Here is a 21,692-nt window from a genome sequence, read left to right on the forward strand (position 1 = left end):
AAGAAATATATATAATGTTGTTTTTATAGTTTTATAGCTATATAGTTTTATAGTTTTAGAGGATAGTATCTTCATCATATCAACATCTAAGCTATTGTAATTACACCTGTAATCTATTAACTAAAGTAGGACTGGCTGCATGGGTCAGTGGCCAGACTAGCGTGCAGAAAAAATCTGGCGCGTCACTAGCAGTATAGCGGCAGCGCCAGGTCTGCTCGCAGTCATGGTCTCAGACCCCGCAGATCCTCTCCATCAGTATGGTAGATAGCAATAAATGGGTAACCAATATAATAAATACGAACAACAAAAAAATATATATATATAAAAAATAAAAAATAATGGTAAAAAAAAAAAAAAAATTTAATAAAATAATAAGAGAGAAAGGAATATGGACCAATCTTCATGTATGATTCTTTACTTCAACAGAAAAAGATGAAATAAACTGAACCCGCTAAATATAGCTAAATGAATTCAAGATCTATGGTTTCATTCAACCCTTGGGGTTTCAGAGTCTGTAATTTCCAGATCCATGCAGCTTCCTGATGACATAGAGTTCTAAATCTATCTCCACCTCTAGGGGTGATTTTAATCTGTTCAAGGCCAATGAGTTGGAGGCAAGCTGGATTACTGGAATGAATTTCTGCATAGTGACGTGAAACACTATGATTCATATATCCCTTAAGGATATTCCTTCTATGTTCCATAAAGCGCAGCTTCAGTGCCCTAGTGGTTCGCCCTACATAGTGCATCTGACATGAGCAGCGTAACAAATAAACTACAAAATGTGTATTGCAATTTATGAAGGATTGTATCTTAAAATCTGTACTTGATCCAAACGGAGAAATGTGTTTAATTTTATTGACCACATGAGTACATGTGGTACATCTATTATGATTACATCTAAAGAAGCCCACAACTTTTGGGCCCACTAGTGTGAGTTGTTCACTCCTTTCAATATTAACAGAAGATCTCTTAAAGAAACTCGGAGCTAATATGTTCCTAAGATTTTTAGCTTTTTTAAAAATAATCGTAGGGTTTGCAGGGAGAGTTGTATTTAATATTGGATCGGTCAACAATAGTTTGTAATTACGTTTAATAATGCAAGAAATTTTGTTTGCTTTTACATTAAATTTTGATTTGAAAGCCAGATTATAGTGATTAATTTTTTGAGTTTTATTCTCACTATTATCTTTTTTATTATTATTTTTGTTTTTGTTATTATTGTTGCTAATAGATCTAGATTCCTCAGGAGCTGTTTCAATGACTGAAGGAGGATCACATGCTATAGTAATACGTGAACCTTCTTTCTCATTTGGGTTCATATGAGATAATTGTGTATTAGTAGTTTTAAAGATATTTCTCCTATCTAATGTTTGTGAATAGGCTATGGCCTCTTCTAATATATCCTCAGGATAATCACGTTCTCTCAAGGAGGTAATCAAGTTCTCCGCATGCTCAGCAAAGGTACAATCTAATGTACAGTTACGTCTAATCCTGAACAGTTGACTTTTAGGTACGTTGTTAAGCCAACCTTTCTTATGGTTGCTCGTATACGGAATATAGCTACAGATGTCAACCGATTTTTTATAGGATGATACTATGAGTTTCTCCTCTACCGCCTCCACTGTTACGTCCAAAAAATTGATTCGTGAGGAGTGATGTGTACAAGTGAATGACAAACCATATTCATTAGTGTTTAAAAAATCAACAAAATTCATAACTGTTATCATCACCTTTCCAAATAAAAAACAGGTCGTCGATATAGCGACAATAAAGGACCAGGTTCGCAGAGTATGGGCCCTCCCAGATCAGAGCCTGTTCGAGGTCACCCATGTAGATGTTAGCGAAACTCGGTGCGAACCTGGTCCCCATCGCTGTACCGAGGACCTGTAGATAGTGACAGTGATCAAATAAAAAGTGATTGTGTGTCAAAATAAAATAAATAGCCGAAGTGATAGGAGTGGATTTGGGCCTGAGGTTGGGACCTGTGAAGGTCCAGATTTCGGCCCTATCCATTTTCTTCCAGAAACAATTGGCTGCCCTCCCTGAGGTTCAGACCTTTTTGAAGTGAGTTCTGCACATCCAACCTCCCTTTGTACTGACTACTGAGCCATGGGATCTTAACGTGGTGTTGCAGTTTCTCAAGTCTGACTGGTTTGAGCCTCTGCAAGAGGTAGAGGTCAAGTTTCTTACGTAGCAGGCTGTCACTTTGTTGGCCTTAGCTTCTTCTAGACGTGTGTCTGAGTTGTGGCTTTGACGTTTAAGAGCCCCTACTTGGTCTTCCATGAAGATAGAGCTGAGCTCCGGACACGTCAGCAGTTTCTTCCGAAGGTTGTGTCGGCATTTCATATCAACCAACCTATTGTGGTGCCAGTTGCTACTGACTCCTCAATTTCATCTAAGTCCTAAAGATCTATGTGAAGAGTACTGCTTGTCACAGAAAATCGGACTCTCTTTTTGTCCTATATGACCCCAAGAAAATTGGGTGTCCTGCTTCTAAGCAGACTATGTCTCGCTGGATCAGGTTCACTATCCAGCATGCGTATTCTACGGCGGGATTGCCGTGTCCGAAGTCTGTTAAGGCCCACACTACTCGTAATGTGGAGTCTTCCTGGGGGGCTGCCCGTGGTGTCTCAGCATTACAACTTTGCCGAGTAGCAACTTGGTGTGAGTCGAACACGTTTGCAAAGTTCTACAAGTTCGATACTTTGGCCTCTGATCTGAAGTTCAGTCATTCAGTTTTGCAGGAGCCTCTGCGCTCTCCCTCCCGTTCTGGGAGCTTCAGTACATCCCCATGGTACTAATGTGGCCCAGCGTTTCGTTTTCCTACAGTTGTTATCTTGTTCAGTACAACTTTATTGTTAGTTATGTAATGCATTATTACTTGGTAAGTAATGTTTCAGCTGTTGCTGAAGTTTTTCAAGCTCGTTATCTTGCTGTGCCTTGTATGTGTGAGCTGGTATGAATCTCGCCACTGTCTGTGTATAATCCTTCTCTCGAAGATGTCCGTCTCCTCGGGCACAGTTTCTAGACTGAGTTTGGTAGGAGTGGCATAGAGGGAGGAGGCAGTCCACACTCTCCAACTCTTAAAGTGCCAACGGCTCCTGGTGGACCCATCAATACCCCATGGTACTAATGTGGACCCCAGCATCCTCTACGGTCTACGAGAAAAGGATTTACCGATAGGTAATTAATTAAAATCCTATTTTTTGTCTTCTAAATAAACACATGGGTTCAGTCCTATTCCCCACGAAGGGTGCCACTTGCCATTGCAGGAGAATGTGTACGCCTGCACCCAAACTCTCTCCCCTCGCGGCCCCTTCGAGTGCCAGACTCTCATCCCTATGTGGCTGTGAACAATAATCCGTAGGCAAGTGGTGCCGTTAGTGCTTCATACAGCCGCACTGACATGCACCCGCAAATTCATCACATTTAATAGGATTCCCCCTTATGTGTGGGAAATAAAACATTTGAAATTTTTTTTTGCAGTATTTAAAATGTAAAATAATCGCAAAAAAGCTGTTTATATGACAGATTTTTAGTTACCTATCCAGACCAAAATAGTATTTATTCAGTGTTTAGTAATATATAATTTTTATTTCAACATATAATATCAAGGGTTTAATTTTATGTTTTGATTTCTCCATTTAAAGCTGCTTATTGTAGCTCACTGTTCATTCTATAGCCCAGTAAATTACCTTGTGAAGAGCAATTTATGTTACAGCTGCCTTTTATCGCTTCTACCTTTTTATATGCATTCTGTTGTATATTAAAAGCAAATCATTTCTATTATCAAAGCATTACCTTTTTTTAGATCTTGAGATTATAGATCGGATTTGTACCTGCCAACACACATACACACTGTCACATACACACATCTGTTGCATTTGTTTTTTAATGCCTGGTTTAATTACTTTAAGTTATAGGTTGGTTTTGGTATCTGCCCACCACAACAGGCTTGGAGGTGAGTACTAGTAGCAGTGGGGATGCACAATAAGCATACTTGGTACACTGTGTGGCATAAAGGGGGCACTGTGTGGCATACTTGGGCACCATTTTGCATACTGTGCCACTGTTTCCACTGAGGCACTGTAGGCATAATTATTTACAGGGGCACTGTGTGGCATAATGGAGGGCACTGTGTGGCATATTGAGTTCACTGTGTGGCATAATGTGTATGCTGGGGCATTGTGTGGCATAATGTGCATACTAGAGGCACTGTGTGATATAATAATTATTCTGGGGCGCTCCATGTATAATGATATAACTGGTAGACACTTTACAGTCTTGCATAATGTTGTTTTAATGTAGGGTCCCCAACAAATTAGTTGGCCTGGGGGCCTCCAGAAACCTTAAGCCAGCACTGTAAAGACGCTAAGAATACCTAAAGTGTAACCAACCTGGTAGTGATCTTCAGAAAACCAGATGCAAACTTGGGAGGCACAGCAGCACCACACTGAGCCCTGAGATGTATGTGCAAGTCACAATAAAGTTTCACTGGCAACGGTCAGACCAAACATTTGACTTGCATCTTGCATGGAATGGCAGACTGTAGGAAGCTCCACTCAGGGCTCTTCTCCCTGGTCTTGGCGGGCCCACGCCCTTGAGTCCAGGCAGCAATCCAATTCTAAAGGCAAGTGAGTAGGAAAGGGTCATTCCAGGCAGCAATCTAATAATAGTAAAGTCCAGGCAAGGGACAGATCCATGTGGAAAACAAACATAGGGGTCCAGAACACAGACACATGCATGTGTTTGAGAAATACTATAACCGGCATTGGAAAATGTGACTCCCTAACTTATAAAGGACAGGGAGCCAATCAGCATCCCTCATACACATGCCCCCGCCCACATTGCAGTTATATAACTGCCTGTTAACAAGAAGTAGCATCCCAGCTGCCTAACAGCAAAATCTGTGAGAACAGACAAGGTAGGGCCGGACGCCGAGAACAGACTGTCTCTGTGATAGCTCCTAACAAAAAGTAATCATATTGTTATAGCCTTTAGAAGGTATTCATTAGACATGCACTGTATTCACAGCAGGACTTTATGGATAACAGATGATTCTGTGCTGCATGTACATCAGCTTACATTGACGTTTTAATCATGCATTGTGTGTGAAGTATTCTTTAATGACCAATTGATATAAATATTGATACTTTAACAAAGAAAAAGATTACTACTTACATTGTAAATATTCTTTTCCATAATCCACTATGTATTAAATGTGGCTATATTAAGCACAGGCATCAGCTGATATAACAACTAGTGTATAGCACCATAAATCTAATTGGCAAACATAAATTTCAATTTGTTTTATTATGATATTATGTTGATATATCCATTTCCATTTTTTTCACATAGCAGCCAATGTTGTTTATTGTAACGTAATACTTGCAGCAATAAATTACATAATACGATCCGCAATTCATTTGCTGAAATGGATTTGAACTTGGTGCAATGCAATCTGGTAAATCCTTCTTTTGCAGAATCGCACGCAGTTGGTGCAGAAATGCGTTAGTGGATTTGGACATTATCAAAATAGTCCTGTTTCCTTCTCTTGCAGTACATTTTGGGCTTCTTGGCTTACTGATGGTGATTTATGTCATTATGTTTGTCTGAGAGATTTAACAACAAGTGATATCATTATCACTCGTTATGAATGATAAATGGTTCTTGGGCCAATTAGCTCCTGTCATGTGTATGAAAGGAGCTGATTGGCTGGGACAACATTTATTTATTAACAGTTTCTTATATCGTGCAGCAAATTCCGTTGCATTTTACAATTGGATCAATCGTAATGAGTGATAACAAGAATATCACTCATTAAATCCGTCCCTCAGTGTAATATAGCATTAGCTAGTTGTCGCATTACCATTACCAGTATATGGATTGTTATATTAATTAAATTGCTAACCAATGATTATTTGCCGTTATGCATTAAGTGAACAATGGCCCGATTAAGAGATGGACACAGTTCACATCACTGCTGTATCTTTGAATGCAGCAGTGGTGTGAAAATATGCTGATGCCACAGGTGACGTCTGAAGATAAAATGCCGGCATCGCAGGTCCGAGTACTGCGTCTGAAGACGTAGCATCGGATCATCTGTGAGACCATCGGCCATCTGATTAACACTATGGTTGGCCCTGCCTGTCGGTGAGGCTGCAGCTAAGGGACCCTGCATGCACCAACCCTCGACCTGCTCTGCATACGTGCCGTGTGGGTCCTGTGCAGGCGCTCCACCATCAAAGATGCATGCATACCATGGGCCCTCTTCTCTGTCCAGAATTTGCTAGGTGGGACCTTACATAGCAATAAACTGGATTAGTAGGTTTAACTATTACAGTACCTGTACTACAATACTCTGCATTATCCTCATAAGCACATTTTTGTGGCAGTATAACTCAGAATATAGATTTGATGGGGTTTCCACTTTCTTCATAGATTGCCAGCCTTTATGGAACAATTGGATGGTGGTCGTTAGGTCGACCTACATTGGGTCGACCACTGAAGGCCAACATGCATTAGGTCGACATGTACTAGGTCGACATGCAAAGAGGACGACATGAGCTTTTCACTTTTTCTCTCCCCCCCCCCCCCCCCCCCCCCCCCATTTTTTGACCTTTTTCATACTTAACGATCTACGTGGACTACAATTGGGAACGGTAACCTGTGCCGAGCGCAGCGGTAGTGGAGCGAAGCAAGCCATACGTGGGGACACTGTGCACTAATTTGGGTTCCCCGTCACTTTACGAAGAAGACGACACCAAAAACAGTAAAAAATTTCGACCTTTTTCCATGTCGACCTAATTCATGTTGACCTTCAGTGGTCGACCCAATGTATGTCGACCTAAGACCTAATGCATATCGACCTAATGAACCACACCCGAACAATTCCATTTAACCATATGATTATTACTTGATGCTACACATATAGTCAGCACATAAAGGAACATTTGTTATGTCTGTTTTTGCCAACTGAGAACCTTACCACTAGAGATTATCCGTTTCAGATATTAGGTAGTGCAGTGTTGAAGAGGAAAACACCAATCTTCACTTGTTCTAGGCCTATTTGTGTATTGATCTTCCTGTGCAGTGGTTACTTACATTAAAATAAGGCATACAGAGAAATCAGCCATGGGTTATGGAAATCAGTAGGTGTTTTTTGGTGCACATAGCATGGTAGAAAACAAAGTGGTGGTGGTTTGCCCGTTGTTGCTGTTTTATACCACCTGTAAAATGTATACAACATTGCTGTCTTAGGGGATAATTAATGCATGAAGCAGTGATGAGAGTGGAGAAGTGAGCCAGTGGAGAAGTTGCCCATGGCAACCAATCAACCATTGAAGTAACATTTATAATTAGCTATACAATTGTACGGAGCAGCTTCATTGCGCTCGCTCCCCCCCCCCCCGCCCCCGCTAATTGAATTGACACCAATGTTGTTAACGCTGTTACTTTTTTCCTGTATACTTACATTTGGATTTTGTTTTGCCAGATACACTAAGCCATTAACGTTTGCTGACTGTATTGGTGATGAGTTGCCACTGGGCTGGGAAGAGGCTTATGATGCTCAAGTTGGTGTTTTCTACATTGACCATAATAGTCGTAAGTAACCTGGAGTATAACATTTACTGAGTAATTACTATATATGATAACAGTTCCTACACTTTCCTACAGGGTTGGCTAGTTTAAACCGCCTTGGTTTAAACCAAATGTTACAAAAAAATAACACACTGGCATGATGCCGTCACTCCTTTAAAATAGCCTATTATGCCCCCCCAAAAAACCTATTGTTTTATTCTAAATGTTTAATGCCAGTGGCATGCCCAGTGCTAATGCTCAACTTCTTTTTTTGTGTGTGTTTGTTGTTGTGTTTGTTGTTTTTTTTTGCATTTTCCATTTTGTATTGCTATTCAAATGTATTTATAATAAGTAACAAGTAGGACCAATGCTTAACATTAACTGTTCTTATTTGACATTTCATCTGTCTCTGAGTTTACTTTGTATGTATTATTATTATTATTATTATTATTATTATTATTATCCTTTTATTTATATGGCACCACAATGGTTCAGCAGCATCTAACAAAGTACGTAAACGACTGAACAAAACAAGAACAGTAACTTACAGTACAAGACAAAATAGAACAAGTACAAGGTATATATACATTTCTGGATAAATGGACATGATACTGATATAAGCATCAGGGTGGCTGAAACCGAGGGTTAGGTGCTGTTGTAAGGAGTATGGTGTAGAAGAGAGTCTAAGTAAGAGAAGGAAAAGCACATGATAAGCAATCACCCTGAGTGGCAGATGGAATGGATTGCAAGGTACAGTTGTAGCCACACTCATCTTGGCTACATCTTTGCGCTACGTACACCCTCTGCGTGGCTAGGCACGCTTGGGGCCGATCTAAGTCTTTTGCCACACCATATAATTTGTATGGGGAGCGGGCACATCTAAGACGCACACAGTCGTGCGCGCGAGTCGCGGCAAACAAGCCACATTTGCACCCAGATGTAACCACGATGATCATGTCTACATTTGAACAAATGGAGACAGAATATAAAACAAATGAAAATCAAAGTATTTTGCGGGATTTACTATAAAAATTTGTCATAAGAGACTATAATAATAATAATAATAATAATAATAATGATAATAATAATAATTTTATGTATATAGCGCTCTTTCTCCAACAGGACTCAAGGCATTTTACAGACATCAAAAAACAATGCACATAATACAGAAGATTTAAGTAATACAGCAATAAATCAGCCACACGGACATAAAAGAAAACTTTGAGCACACAGAAAGCATAATGCATTATTGGTGTAGGCATTTGGGCTAATAACTTGCAAGGGTTTGTATTCTACCCATACAAGGTACCAGGTGCGGCAGCCATTTTGGGCGCACTGCGTAGGATTACCCAGGGTGGAATAGTCTACCCCTAGAAGAGATAACACATAATGGGGAGATTGCAGAGTCCTAAAGTTCAGAGTAGGGTTCCAGCAAAACCATCTGATCCATGTATTTTTCATCCCATCCACAAGCGCACTGCGAAGGTTACACTGTGGGAGATGAGCCATACAAGGGCCAAAGGCATGTATGGGAAAACTGACATGGGTGTAGGAGTATGCTATACCCTGCACGGAAAGATCCAAATGAAACACACACTGTCCATTGAGGATCCATCTGAGGCAGCCATCTGGGGCGCACTGCTTAGGTTGCTGCTTACAGGGTGTGCTATCAGTGGAGGTAAACATTACAGGAATAGCCCACCGGGGGGTGGAAGTACGCTGTAAGAAGAAAAAGAAGAGATAAACACATTTGCAGGAACCAACAGACAGAGGAAAACTGTAATACAATTATTTTGAGAAAATTATAAATGTCCTGGTTTCATGGGAGCAATGCGGGAGGGTGTGAGAATGTGGGGAGCACACTAATGTCCAATGGAAATTACCCTGCTGGGCCTGGTTTGCTCACCCCCTTCAGTTCCCTGCTCAGCTTGAGGGGTAAGCCCGGGGGCTGTCATGATGTTATTGGCCGGAGGGGTCACTGGTCCTGGTGTTCTCATGGCAGAGGTGAAAAGCGGCCATGTTTGTGGAACTAGTTTAATTAGAGATTCTAGCGTAGTCCAAATCCAATTAAAACTATGGTTCTAACTTCATCCTTAAAATACATCATTAACAAATGCATACTTCACAAATGCTTGCAGGCCAAATCCTGACTGCAGGCCTTGAAGATATTGCTCTTAAATGCTACACTTACAGTATATCAGCTGGCAAAGGGGGAGGTGTCATTCAGAAGTTCTGCTAAATAACACTGGGGGTTTTGCATTGAAGACAGATCACAGACCGTTGCAGACAAACTTTCTTGTGGTGTGAAAAGTGTAGCCAGAGAGAGATGATCGACTGAGATATACAAGCATGAGGATGTTTTACCTGTGAAAAAAGGAAAGGAGATAATGTTTAGTCTGGTATCCGTTCACATGGTCGACCATGTTATAGTCGACAGTCATTAGGTCGACCACTATTGGTCGACATTGACATGGACACATGGTCGACACATGAAAATAGTCGACACATGAAAAGGTCGACATGAGTTTTTTCACTTTTTTTTCTTTTGGGGAACTTTTCCATACTTTACGATCCACGTGGACTACGATTGGAACGGTAATCTGTGCCGAGCGAAGCGGGTAGCGGAGCGAAGGCACCATGCCCGAAGCATGGCGAGCGAAGCGGTGCACTAATTGGGGTTCCCAGTCACTTTACGCAAAAAAGACACAAAAAAAACAAAAAAAAAAAAACAAAAAAACTCATGTCGACCTTTTCACGTGTCGACCATTTTCATGTGTCGACCATGTGTCCATGTGGACCATGCCAATGTCGACCAATAGTGGTCGACCTAATGACTGTCGACCATTCATACCGGAACCGTTTAGTCTATCTACATATATTCAGATGTAATAGGAATAATAAGCTATAAAAAATGTGTTGTGTTTTTTTAAATAAAATAATTCATACCAAATCCTAATAACATTATTAATGTTAGAAAGCATTAAACCATTAACATGGTTGATTATGGTTTCTAATACTTGATTCCAACATTAATGGCAAAAAAAAATGGTTTAAACAAAAAAAAGCTTTAAACCCCCCCAATTTTTTTTTTTTTAATAAACTGTTTTCTCCAGTCCTGCTTTCCTAACTATCCTTCCTGTGTGAACACGTGGACGAGAACAGGTGTAGCATTTGAGAGCTATGCTAATACTGTATTACTTGTGAGTTTTTCATTATTTTCTTTTTTCCCTGTTAATGAGTCATGTTCACTTGTGTAGCTCACAATTTAGGAATCTCTCCCACTTCTAGTGTTCTAATGAGAATAAATAATGGAATTAATTTTTTTAGTGGCAAAGAAAGCAACTGCCCAGAGCCCTTTGGGGAATCACACAGTATTTTAATCTATTTATCTTGGTATCTGAAATTCCCTTGAATGCAGCTCCGTTCATGATGCCTCCTTTAAGAGCCCAGCAATCTATGTAGAAATAGAAAAAGTGTTGCAATATAGTGGAGTAAAATCACTTGCAGTTTAATAACACAGAAAATATTGCAGATACATCTGCCAATAGCTCCCAGAGCGGAATACATATGGGAGACCGGCAGACGGGATGCTGGCTGTCACTATAGTGACAGCGGCACCCCTTCAGCCGGAATCCAGGCAGTGAGTACCCTCGCGGGTTCACTGTGCTCACCACGCTTTCGGCTCGGTGGCGAGCTTACATGTTATATTCTCACTCGGGTGGTGGCATGGACCCACCACCCGAGTGGGAATACGGGGCTGTGGTCGGGATTTCAGCTGCCGGCATTTCCCCAGCTGTCGGGATTCTGGTGTTTGTATCCTAAATGCTGGGATCCCGACAGCTGGTGTATTAAGTGCATTCCTCCAGAGCTTATCAATAGCTTTTCCTTCTTCACACAATCCGGCACTTGTATCCAAGCTGCAGCCGCAATGTCTGGCAGTATTGCCCTGCTTTCTGGTGCCGTCAGTCTGCACCACCCAACACATTTTGTCATCGCAGTTGACTTGGGGCCTAATTCAGATCTGATTGGGACGATCAGATCCTAACTGCGCATGCATATGCACCGCAGTGCGCACGTGCGTCTGGCAACAACGGACAGCTACAGTCCACGATGGGATGGTGCGAAAAATTCGATCGCACAGGCGTTCGCAAGTTGATTGACAGGAAGAGGCCATTTGTGGGTGGCAACTGAGCATTTACAGGGAGTGTCTGGAAAAACGCAGACATTACCAAGCATTTTCAGGGAGGGTGTCTGACATCTGCTTCGGGCCCGATCAGCACTGTAGGAGTAAATCCTGAGTTGCGTACAGACTGCACAAAGTGGATTTTCGCAGCTCAGCTACACATGTGCAAGTGTGCGATCGCAACAAATTTTCACTCCCCTTGGAGGCGGTGACTATCTGATCGCAGGACAGCAAAATTAGCAGCCCAGCGATCATATTTGAATTAGGCCCTTGATCGGACTGTGGGTTGTGCTCTTCAGCAAATAATCATAGCTAACTAGCTGATATCTTTCTATACTTATCATTACTACTGTTACTGCTATATTAGATTCACATGATCTCAGTGATATATACGTTATGGTAAGAACTTACCGTTGATATCGGTATTTCTCCACAGGATAACATTGGGATATGATGAAGCGACAGCAGATTTGCACCAATCGGTCAAAGCTTTTTGGCCTCCCAGCATGCAACGGGCCCGTCCATATATCCCTGCCTCCTGGCTCAGGCAAATCGGTTGTATTCCCAAAGCTCAAGGCAGGAGCATCATAGATAGCCCTAATCAGGCGAGAAGAACACACACACACACCCTTCCGTACAAGAAGGAAGAGGTTAGTGAGTAAAAGGATCCTCAAATCAGGTGCGTCAGGGTGGGATCCCTGTGGAACCTGTGGACTTAGGAGAAATACCGTTATCAACGGTAAGTTCGTACCATAACGTATATTTCTCCAGCAGGGTTCAGGTTATCCACAGGATAATATTGGGATTTCCCAAAGCAAATTAGTGGTGGGGACGCTCCTGATTGGACAGAAGAATCCTTCGCCCCAATTCAGCTTCGTGAGAGGCAAAGGTATCCATGGCATAATGTCTAATGAATGTGTTAATGGAAGACCATGTGGCTGTCTTACATATCTGTTCTGCTGAAGCACCACGTTGTGCTGCCCATGATAGACCTACCTTATGAGTAGAGTGAGCAGAGACATTAGCCAGAACAGGGAGATCAGCTTGAGAATATGCTTCTGAAATCGTCATCCAAAGCCATCTTGCCAGTGTCTGCTTATCAGCAGGCCATCCTCTCTTGTGAAATCCGTAGAGAATGAAGAGAGAATCTGTCTTTCTGATGGCACTGGTATGATCCACGTAGATCCTTAAGGCATGGACCACGTCCAGCGATGCATCTCCCGCAGAAAGACCCGGTACCTGGAAAGCCGGGACTACAATTTCTTTGTTAAGGTGGAATTTAGCCACCACCTTAGGAAGATACCCTGATCTAGTTCTGAGAACGGCTTTATCTGTATAAAAAAATCAGAAATGGGGGACGACATGACATCTAGCTGATGCCATGGCCAGTAGAAAAAGAACTTTAGCTGTCAACCATTTAAGATCCACTTTATTAAGTGGTTCAATTGGGGCAGCTTGAAGGGCCTTTGGACTAAATTTAAGTCCCTAGGCACTGTAGGAGGAACAAAAGGAGTTTCAATATGTAGCATTCCCTGGTAAAAAGTACGCACATCCTGTAAGTTGGCAATTTTCTTTTGGAACCATACAGTCAATGCTGATACTTGCACTCTCAAGGAAGCCACCTTCAAACCTTTATCCATTCCTGCCTGAAGGAATGCTAAGACCCTGGAAACTCTGAAAGATTTAGGGTCCATTTTCCGTTCACTGCACCAATGAATATAGGTTTGCCATATTCATGATAAATGCAAGCTGAAGAAGGTTTCCTTGCTCTGAGCATTGTTTGAATTACCTGTTGTGAGAATCCTCTTGACTTCAGGATAGAGGTTTCAAGAGCCATGCCGTCAAAGACAGTCGATCCAGATGTCTGTGATAACAAGGACCCTGCATCAGTAGATCTGGACGTTGAGGGAGCAGGAGTGGAGCATCCATCGACTTTCCCTGCAGATCTGTGTAACAATGCGTTCTGGGCCAAGCCGGAGCTATTAGTATCACGCCACATTTTGCTTGCTTTATGTTTCTCACCCTCCTTGGTAATATGGTGATTGGAGGAAACACATAAGCCAGATGAAAATCCCATCTCACCGACAGGTCATCCACAAAGATCGCTCTGAGATCCTTTGTTCTAGACCCGTTTGCGAGAACTTTGTTGTTCTGATGGGACGCCATGAGATCTATCTCTGGCAACCCCCACTTTGTCTACTAGAGTCTGGAAGACCTCCGGGTGTAGAGCCCATTTGCTTGCCTGAATGGCGTGTCGACTGAGAAAACCCGCTTCCCAATTTAGGACTTCCAGAACGAACACTGCGGATAAGGCTGGATGATGAAATTCTGCTCACTTTAGTATGTGACTTATCTCCTTCATTGCTTTTCGGCTGCGAGTTCCTCCCTGATGGTTGAGGTACGCTGCTGTCGTTGCATTGTCCGAGTGGATCTGAACTGGTTTTCCCCGAAGAATGTCCTTTGCCTGAATCAGTGCCATGTATATGGCCTGAAGTTCCAATATATTGGCAGGCAACCTTTTTCCTTGGTCCATTGCCCCTGGAAACACAACCTTCCTGACACTGCTCCCCAGCCCTGGAGACTGGCATCTGTTGTCAGAATTTCCCAATCTGATATCCAAAAGGGTCTCCCCTTGTCCATATGGGATGTCTGTAGCCACCAGGCTAATGACCTTCTTACTTCTATCGTAAGAACTATAGTCTGCGTTTTTATCATCTGATGCAACCCATTCCATTTGGCAAGAATTAGACACTGCAGAGGCCCCGAGTGGAACTGTGCATACTCCACCATGTTGAATGTTGACACCATCAAACCCATCACATGCATTGCTGCGTAAATGGATACCTTTTAACTGTGTAGCAAGTCCTGAATCCTTGGCTGAACCTTGGATATCCTGTTCAGAGGTAAAATTGCTCTCTGAAGACTTGAATCCAGTACAGCCCCCAAGTGAGTCATCCGCTGTGACGGAACCAGAGACGATTTTGCCCAATTTATAAGCCACCCGTGCCTCTGCAGCCACGTTATTGTCTGTTGCAGATGACATAGGGGCAATTCCTGCGACTGTGCCAGGATTAAAAGATCGTCGAGGTATGGAAAAATTCTTATCCCCTGCTGGCGGAGATAAGCTGCCATTACCACCATAATCTTGGTAAACACTCTGGGGCTGTGGCTAACCCAAAAGGTAGGGCCTGGAACTGAAAATGCTGTTGGAGGATAGTGAACCTGAGATAACACTGATGGGACAGTGCTATAGGAACATGTAGGTAAGCACCCTGTATATCCAGGGATACCATGTAATCCCATGCCTCCATGGCCATAATGATGGAACGTAAAGTCTCCATATGAAACAGAGATACCCAAATTATTTGTTCAGCACTTTAAGATTGAGTGTGGGCTGAATTGACCCATTTGGTTTCTGAACTAGAAACAGGTTGGAGTAAAAACCCCGTCCTCATTGTGCAGGAGGAACTGGAATGACTTCTCCTGACTGAAGCAATTTCTGAATTGCCTCTTGCAAAGCCCTGGCCTTCGTCTCTACCCAAGATGGGCTGGTACAAAAAAACCTTCGAGGAGGGTGATTCTTGAAGGCAAAGGCATAACCTAGAGATGCCGCTTCCTGCACCCAAGCATCTGTTGTAGACTGCTGCCAGATCTGTGCAAACTGAAGAAGCCAGCCCCCCACCCTGGGATCCCCCCAGGTGGAGGCCCGCACCATCAGGCTGATGGCGTATTATCTGTTTTACTGGGTGGTCTTCTGTTTGCCGGCGGCCGGGCTCCCGACTCCCAGCATACCGGCGCCGGAATCCCGACCGCCGGCATACTGACATCTTTTCTCCCTCTTGGGGGTCCACGACCCCCCTGGAGGGAGAATAGCGCGCCACCATGCCCGCAGCGTGGCGAGCGCAGAGGGCCCGCAAGGGGCTCATTTGCGCTCGCCCAGCTGTCGATATGCCGGCGGTCGGGATTTTGACGCTGGTATGTTGGTCGCCGGGAGCCCGGTCGCCGGCATACCATACTACACCCGTTTTACCAACTGGTCCTCTAGTAGCTTGTTGTATTGGGACTGCCTGCCATCACTTTTTCGTTTTTAACTTTACCCTGAGACCGAAAGGGACGAAAAGCCAGAACTTTAGGTCTGTAATTGTATGTGGAAGGAAACTTTACCTTCTTGGAGTCTGCTTCTGACTGCAAAATATCTGTCAATTCTTAATCCAAAAAGAATATCTCCAGAAAAAGGCAAAGATTCCAAAACTTTCTTAGATTCTAAATCAGCTTTCCACATACGTAGCCAAACTGCTCTGCAAGCAGCTATTGTTTAAGCTGATGCCCTGGAGTCAATAGTACCCATATCCAATGCTGCTTCTTCCAAGAACATTGCAGCCTGTTTTATATGTGCTATATGGGATTTTTGCTCTGTAGATGCTATTGAAAAATCCCCCTCCAATGCATCAGCCCAGGCAGTCACTGCCTTTGCCATCCAAGCTGAAGCCATAGCTGGCCTTATGACTGCCCCATACAGTGAAAAAATGTTTTTTAAAAAAACCATCCACTCTCCTATCCGTGACATCATTTAATGATGTTGAAGGCAAAGGTCATGTAGATTTTCGCACTAATCGAATCAAATGCGTATCTACTTTAGGAGCCACCTCCCTTTTTAAACAATCCCCAGCTGGAAGAGGATAATTGGAATTCCATTTCTTATTGGGCGTAGCCCAAGCCTCTTCCATTGTTTCCGTCAGCTGATTTGACCGTGGAAACTCAGTCTTAATTGTTTTGGGCTGTTTAAACACAGATGCCTTGGTTTTTAACACAGGCTCTGCTGATTCCTCTAAGGATAGAATGGCTTTCATTGCTTTAATTAACTCGGCTATATCCACTGAGCTGAGACCTTCCTCCTCCTCTTCGTATGCCGAAGTAGAATTTATTGAGCTTTCATCCTCCGATGAATCCTCATCTGAAACGTGTAGCCTGTGAGGATGAAGATTTACTTACCACTGGCTTATCAGCCTGTTTCTTTTGAGAGGCTACTGCTGGAAGTGATAAAACGCAGGTGGGAAGCTGCATGTAAGGGTTAATCGTGTAACCTATCCTTGGTACAGGAGGAATTATCCGTTCAGCTATACTGGATAATTATCCGTTCAGCTATACTGGATAATGTCTGTGCAAACATAGCCCAAGTTGGATCAACCTGCACCTTTAATCTGCCTTGCATTTTTCAAGAGAGCCTGGTGAAAGCTAAAACAATTTGCACACAAACCATCCAGAATGAGAACCTGAGAGGTTAAAACCGCTTTGCAAGACAAACATGATGAGTGGTGGTGTTGCTGTGAGTGTATCTTCACCTTTGCCACTCTTAGACATGATAAATAATCAACATTTCCACAGTGTCTACACAATTTGTGACTGTAATCACTTTAAGTTTTTTAAAGTGACGTACAATCCGACCCTACCCATGCACCAGCATTGAGGATCGGAATAGAAAAAAACTGACAGAATATATAGTAAAGTCAGTAATCACACTAGCAGTCAGTCACGTTATACATTAGTATAATAAGCAATATGAGCACATAATCAACTACAACTACATATCAAGTATGTAGGAGAACGTATTACTGAATCATGTTTAAACAGATCTACCGTATTCAGACGCATAGAGAAAGAGACAACAGTAATAGTATACAGACTCGTATGCAATAGGCACTTATCTAACTATTCGTACTCCAAAAGGTAGATAGAGACTTAATGCTGTACTCAGTAGAGTGTGATACAGGGAGACTCGCCTCGCTTCCAGGACCGATCAATACGTTTGCGAATGCTGAGTGGATCCAGACGCTACTGTCAGGCTCCGGATCCTTACCTCCGGCGGGTGCTCCCACGGGTTACCATCCCGCTGGTTGTCGCGGCAGCAGGGAGCTGCTGGCGAAGGGTCCTTCTGGACGGATGTGCGGCGGCCAGGGGCCGAGGGTCTGGAGAGCTGGGCTCTGCGGCGGGGATCGCTGTGGTAAGGTCCTCTAGTGGTGATACAGTATAGTGTGTCAGAGACAGAAGCTGGCTAAAGCTGTGTGCTAACAGCTAAGTATTTTTACAGAAAATTTTTTGGGGTTAACTGCGCACTGAGGCCCTCTAGTGTTCGGATGAGCTGCTGCACTTAAAGGTGACCAGCCTAAATAACAGCAAATAGAAAATTATTAGTGCTGCGCTCAATCCTAATGTTTCAATGGAAATAATGGGTATTGATCGTTTTTAATGTTAATTCTTTCACGCTTACAGTAAATGTACCCTTGTTTCTCTGTCCCCCTTGACCTCAAAAGTTGTCTTGAGCCTCTAGTGAAGGCCGTGGTATGTGTCCTAAACAAGGAACGGACTTTAAATAAATGAGCCAGTAGCAGTGCTCAAAAAGGATCTATATTCGTCAATCACTCATTTCTATATCTATCTATATATGCTGGTCGTTTGGTTATCTCTCATTCACACATTTGTGCTATATACTGTTCCTTGTTTAGGACACATACCACGGCCTTCACTAGAGGCTCAAGACAACTTTTGAGGTCAAGGGGGACAGAGAAACAAGGGTACATTTACTGTAAGCGTGAAAGAATTAACATTAAAAACGATCAATACCCATTATTTCCATTGAAACATTAGGATTGAGCGCAGCACTAATAATTTTCTGTTAACAGCTAAGTATGTCTCCTGTGCTGGAGGCAGCCATGTTGGAGACCAGAGTATTACCAATTAAGTGCCCAATCTGTGTCCAGCCAATCCTGCGTGTTCTCCCCTTACAAAAGGGGGCTGGCTCAGAGAGAGAGTGCCAGTGCTTCATGTTACCTCCTTGTGAAAGGTTCTCCAGCTCTGTGCTCCCAGGTTACTTCTGGTTCCCTGGTCCTGGTTGCTCTCATCCATCGGTTACTTAAACGCTGCTGCAGTCCTGCTGTCTAAGTCCGTTGTCACTCGTGGAAGCGCTCATGGGTTCCCAGGTCGTAGAGGAGCTCCAGGTGCTAACGGCGGTTCCCGCAGATGTCTTCAGTTCTTCAAAGTCCAAGTTCTTCAGTCCCATCTTTCAATCACAAACCACAGTCCTCATTTCTTCAAAGTCCAAGTTCTTCAGCCTCGTCTTTCAATCTCAAACCACAGTCCTCATTTCTTCAGAGTCCAAGTTCTTCAGCCTCGTCTTTTTATCATAAAACACAGTCTTCAGTTCTTCTTTACCGGAGTTCTTCAGCTTCACTCTTCAAGTCATTTAACCATAGACTCTAATTCTTCCAGTTTCTTCAATTGCTCCAATATTCGTGTACAGCCTGATTATTCATTAAAACTACAGTTATCTTCCTACGAAGTCCTCCTCTTCTTTACGCCCTCCGGCCAACGTTAACACTTATTTAGGCTTCCACCCCATGAGGAGGAATTACATTCAGCCACCTCGTTTACTCTCCTCACAGGTAGCTGTCCCTTCAGCCAAAACTCTGTTTTCGGAACCCCAATTTACGCTGAGCGTGACAGCTACTAGTGTACACTGCCGCTCCATGAACCTATAGTGAACAAAGACACACCAGCCACACAGCCGCCTATGCTGCGACTGGGTCCCCTTCGTGTACAGCGTATGAGATTGAAGCGAGAAAACAGTTCATGGCGGGAGACTTGGAGGAACTGCTCATGAACCGGGGAGACAGGGGCGACCAAGGGAGCATCTGACTCCCCACTGCTGACATCAACCCTAGGGATCGTGGCCTCGTAGCATTCCTGGAGCCTATGATCCCTAAGGCCTAGCGCTGGTGCAGCCTAGGTGGCAGCCACATCAGCGACTGTTTGTTAGTCTCCTTCCAAAACAGTGCAGCTGTGTCCGTATTCCTCTTCTATGTGGAATCGATGCCTTACCTTTTCCCCTTGCTCCGGCCACAGCCTGGTATTGTCTGCTGGACCTGCTAGTATATCCGACACAGACGCCCGCCGAAACAGCACTGTACTCGTAGGTAAGCGTTGTCGCGACCCGGAGGAGAGTAGTTGGAGCGACTCTTTTTCTAAGGCACGTATAAGACGCTTTTTAGAAAGATCACTCAAGAAAAAATAGTAAGACTATAAAAATTAAATAAAAAAGCTTAGGGCTGCTAAAAACCAGCAGCCCTCTGACCATGGTCCTGTTCCTGCCGCACCAAACAAAAAACTGATTTGCCTGAGCCAGGAGGCGGGGATATATGGGTTGGGCCGTTGCATGCTGGGAGGCCGAAAGCTTTGACCGATTGGTGCAAATCCGCTGTCGCTTCATCATATCTCAGTGTTATCCTGTGGATAACCTGTGGACTCTGCCAGAGAAATATACTTTAACATACTTTAGCATGTGGACATCCCATAAAAATATTTGGTCTATAACAATAGTGTCTCTTTCTAAGTCAATGCCATTTTGTTTGTGGTTACTATACATAATAGACAAAGCAATAGTATATTCTAATTTTAACAAATAGTATATTTTTATCAACACTTCTGTAATACACTTAGTTTACAATTCAAATCATTACTATAATACAAGTTTGTTTATATAGTTATAAATAATAATATATGATAGTCCCTGCCTGCTCCCTCTCTTTCAGTTGGTGTTGGCTGTGACTATAAATGATTGGGCCAGGACATATGGCACTGGCTTCATGTAAGGCATTCTGGCCTACTTCTGGGATCTCTATTCCAGGAGAGTAGACTATAACCTGATGAAAGGAAGGCAGGCATTGCAGCCAATGACATTGCTGCTTGCTCCTTCTCAATGAACACCACTAGCCAATCGTAGTTCAGAAAACAAACATTGATCGTAGAAAAACTAGGCATTTTTTTATGTGCTGCACTTCCTGTAATTCCTGACTGATGTCCTTTAGACATCATTAATGTTGGGTAAGGTTGGTTTCAATGTGCAGTGTGTTAAATCATGCACCACACACTCCATTTGTGCTCTCTGTGCAGGGAGTGTCATCCGTGGAAGTGACCGACACTCTGCACAAAGTGTTTTCCAAAGTACTTGAACAGAAGCCGTCTGATTTGCTGTGAAAGGCTAACCTCACCAACACATTTCAGCCCTAGTGTTAGGTCTTTTAAGAAAAAAATTAGAAAGCCCCAACTAGGGTTGAAACGTTTTGGTGGGATTACTGTCCGTTTTCTGAGGACCTTCCCAGCAGTGAAGGATGGACTTTTAAACTGGCAGCACCCTGTGGGATCCCATACATCTGGGATGAACTATTGAATACTACCCTCTTCGGGCAGGAAACCCATCTGCTTGTTTTATTTGAGGTTTTTTTTCTCTATTTAATAAAAAAGGTTTTATATGTTGCCCTGTCTCCGTTTAAAATGCAAAGTGTTTTATGGTCTTACAACGGCTGATAGAAATCTACTGTGCTCTCTAGAAACAATTCATTCCCTTTATTTGGTATGCATTTTCAACTGTCCACTAATTTCCATTTAAATTATTAAGAGCTCTACTTCTATTCCAGCTGTGACAGATATTTTAGGAAGTGAAAAGATATGCCGATTGGATGTCAGTGCATTGTTTTGTGTTGTCATTATTAATTATTTATTGCATAGTGATGGTCAGACCTGTTTGTGTGAGTGGGGAGTAGTACACAGAACTTCATTTGCAGGTTACAGCTGAATATGAAGCGAACATGTATTTTATTTTCATATTACTGTAGTGATATTTAAACATTTTCAAGGACTTCAAGTAGCTGCGGCTTATTGATCACAGAGTGCTAATTCAATTAGGCATGACCGCCAGCAGTATTGCAGTTTTTTTTTCACCTGCCCACAGACAGAAAAAAAATATCTTCGATAATGAACCCATTTTTTATCGCTGGTGCAGACTTATTCTGGATCCTATAGGTTTCTGTGCAAAAAAATGGGGTAATTACCCCCCAAAAAAATAGTGGTAAAACGGGATTTGTTTTTTTTT

General features: G+C 42.8%; 1 protein-coding gene across 3 annotated transcripts in view; it reads left to right on the plus strand.

Moving 5' to 3' along the window:
- WWC1 (WW and C2 domain containing 1) overlaps positions 1-21,692 on the plus strand; it is a 389,991-nt gene that overhangs the window by 163,853 nt on the left and 204,446 nt on the right. The window contains exons 2-3 of one of the 3 annotated variants that reach the window (XM_063928229.1): positions 3,921-3,964; positions 7,499-7,608. The exons of 1 other annotated variant lie outside the window; for it this stretch is intronic. Coding sequence is in view for 1 of the 2 variants with exons in the window: in XM_063928228.1 (XP_063784298.1) it covers positions 7,499-7,608 (110 nt within the window). In the remaining variant the exon portion in view is untranslated. The remainder of the gene's footprint in view (positions 1-3,920; positions 3,965-7,498; positions 7,609-21,692) is intronic. One more of the 3 variants, XM_063928228.1, reaches the window with a different exon arrangement.

This window comes from Pseudophryne corroboree, chromosome 6 (genome assembly GCF_028390025.1).
Source record: "Pseudophryne corroboree isolate aPseCor3 chromosome 6, aPseCor3.hap2, whole genome shotgun sequence".
In the NCBI taxonomy this organism is placed as follows: domain Eukaryota; kingdom Metazoa; phylum Chordata; class Amphibia; order Anura; family Myobatrachidae; genus Pseudophryne; species Pseudophryne corroboree.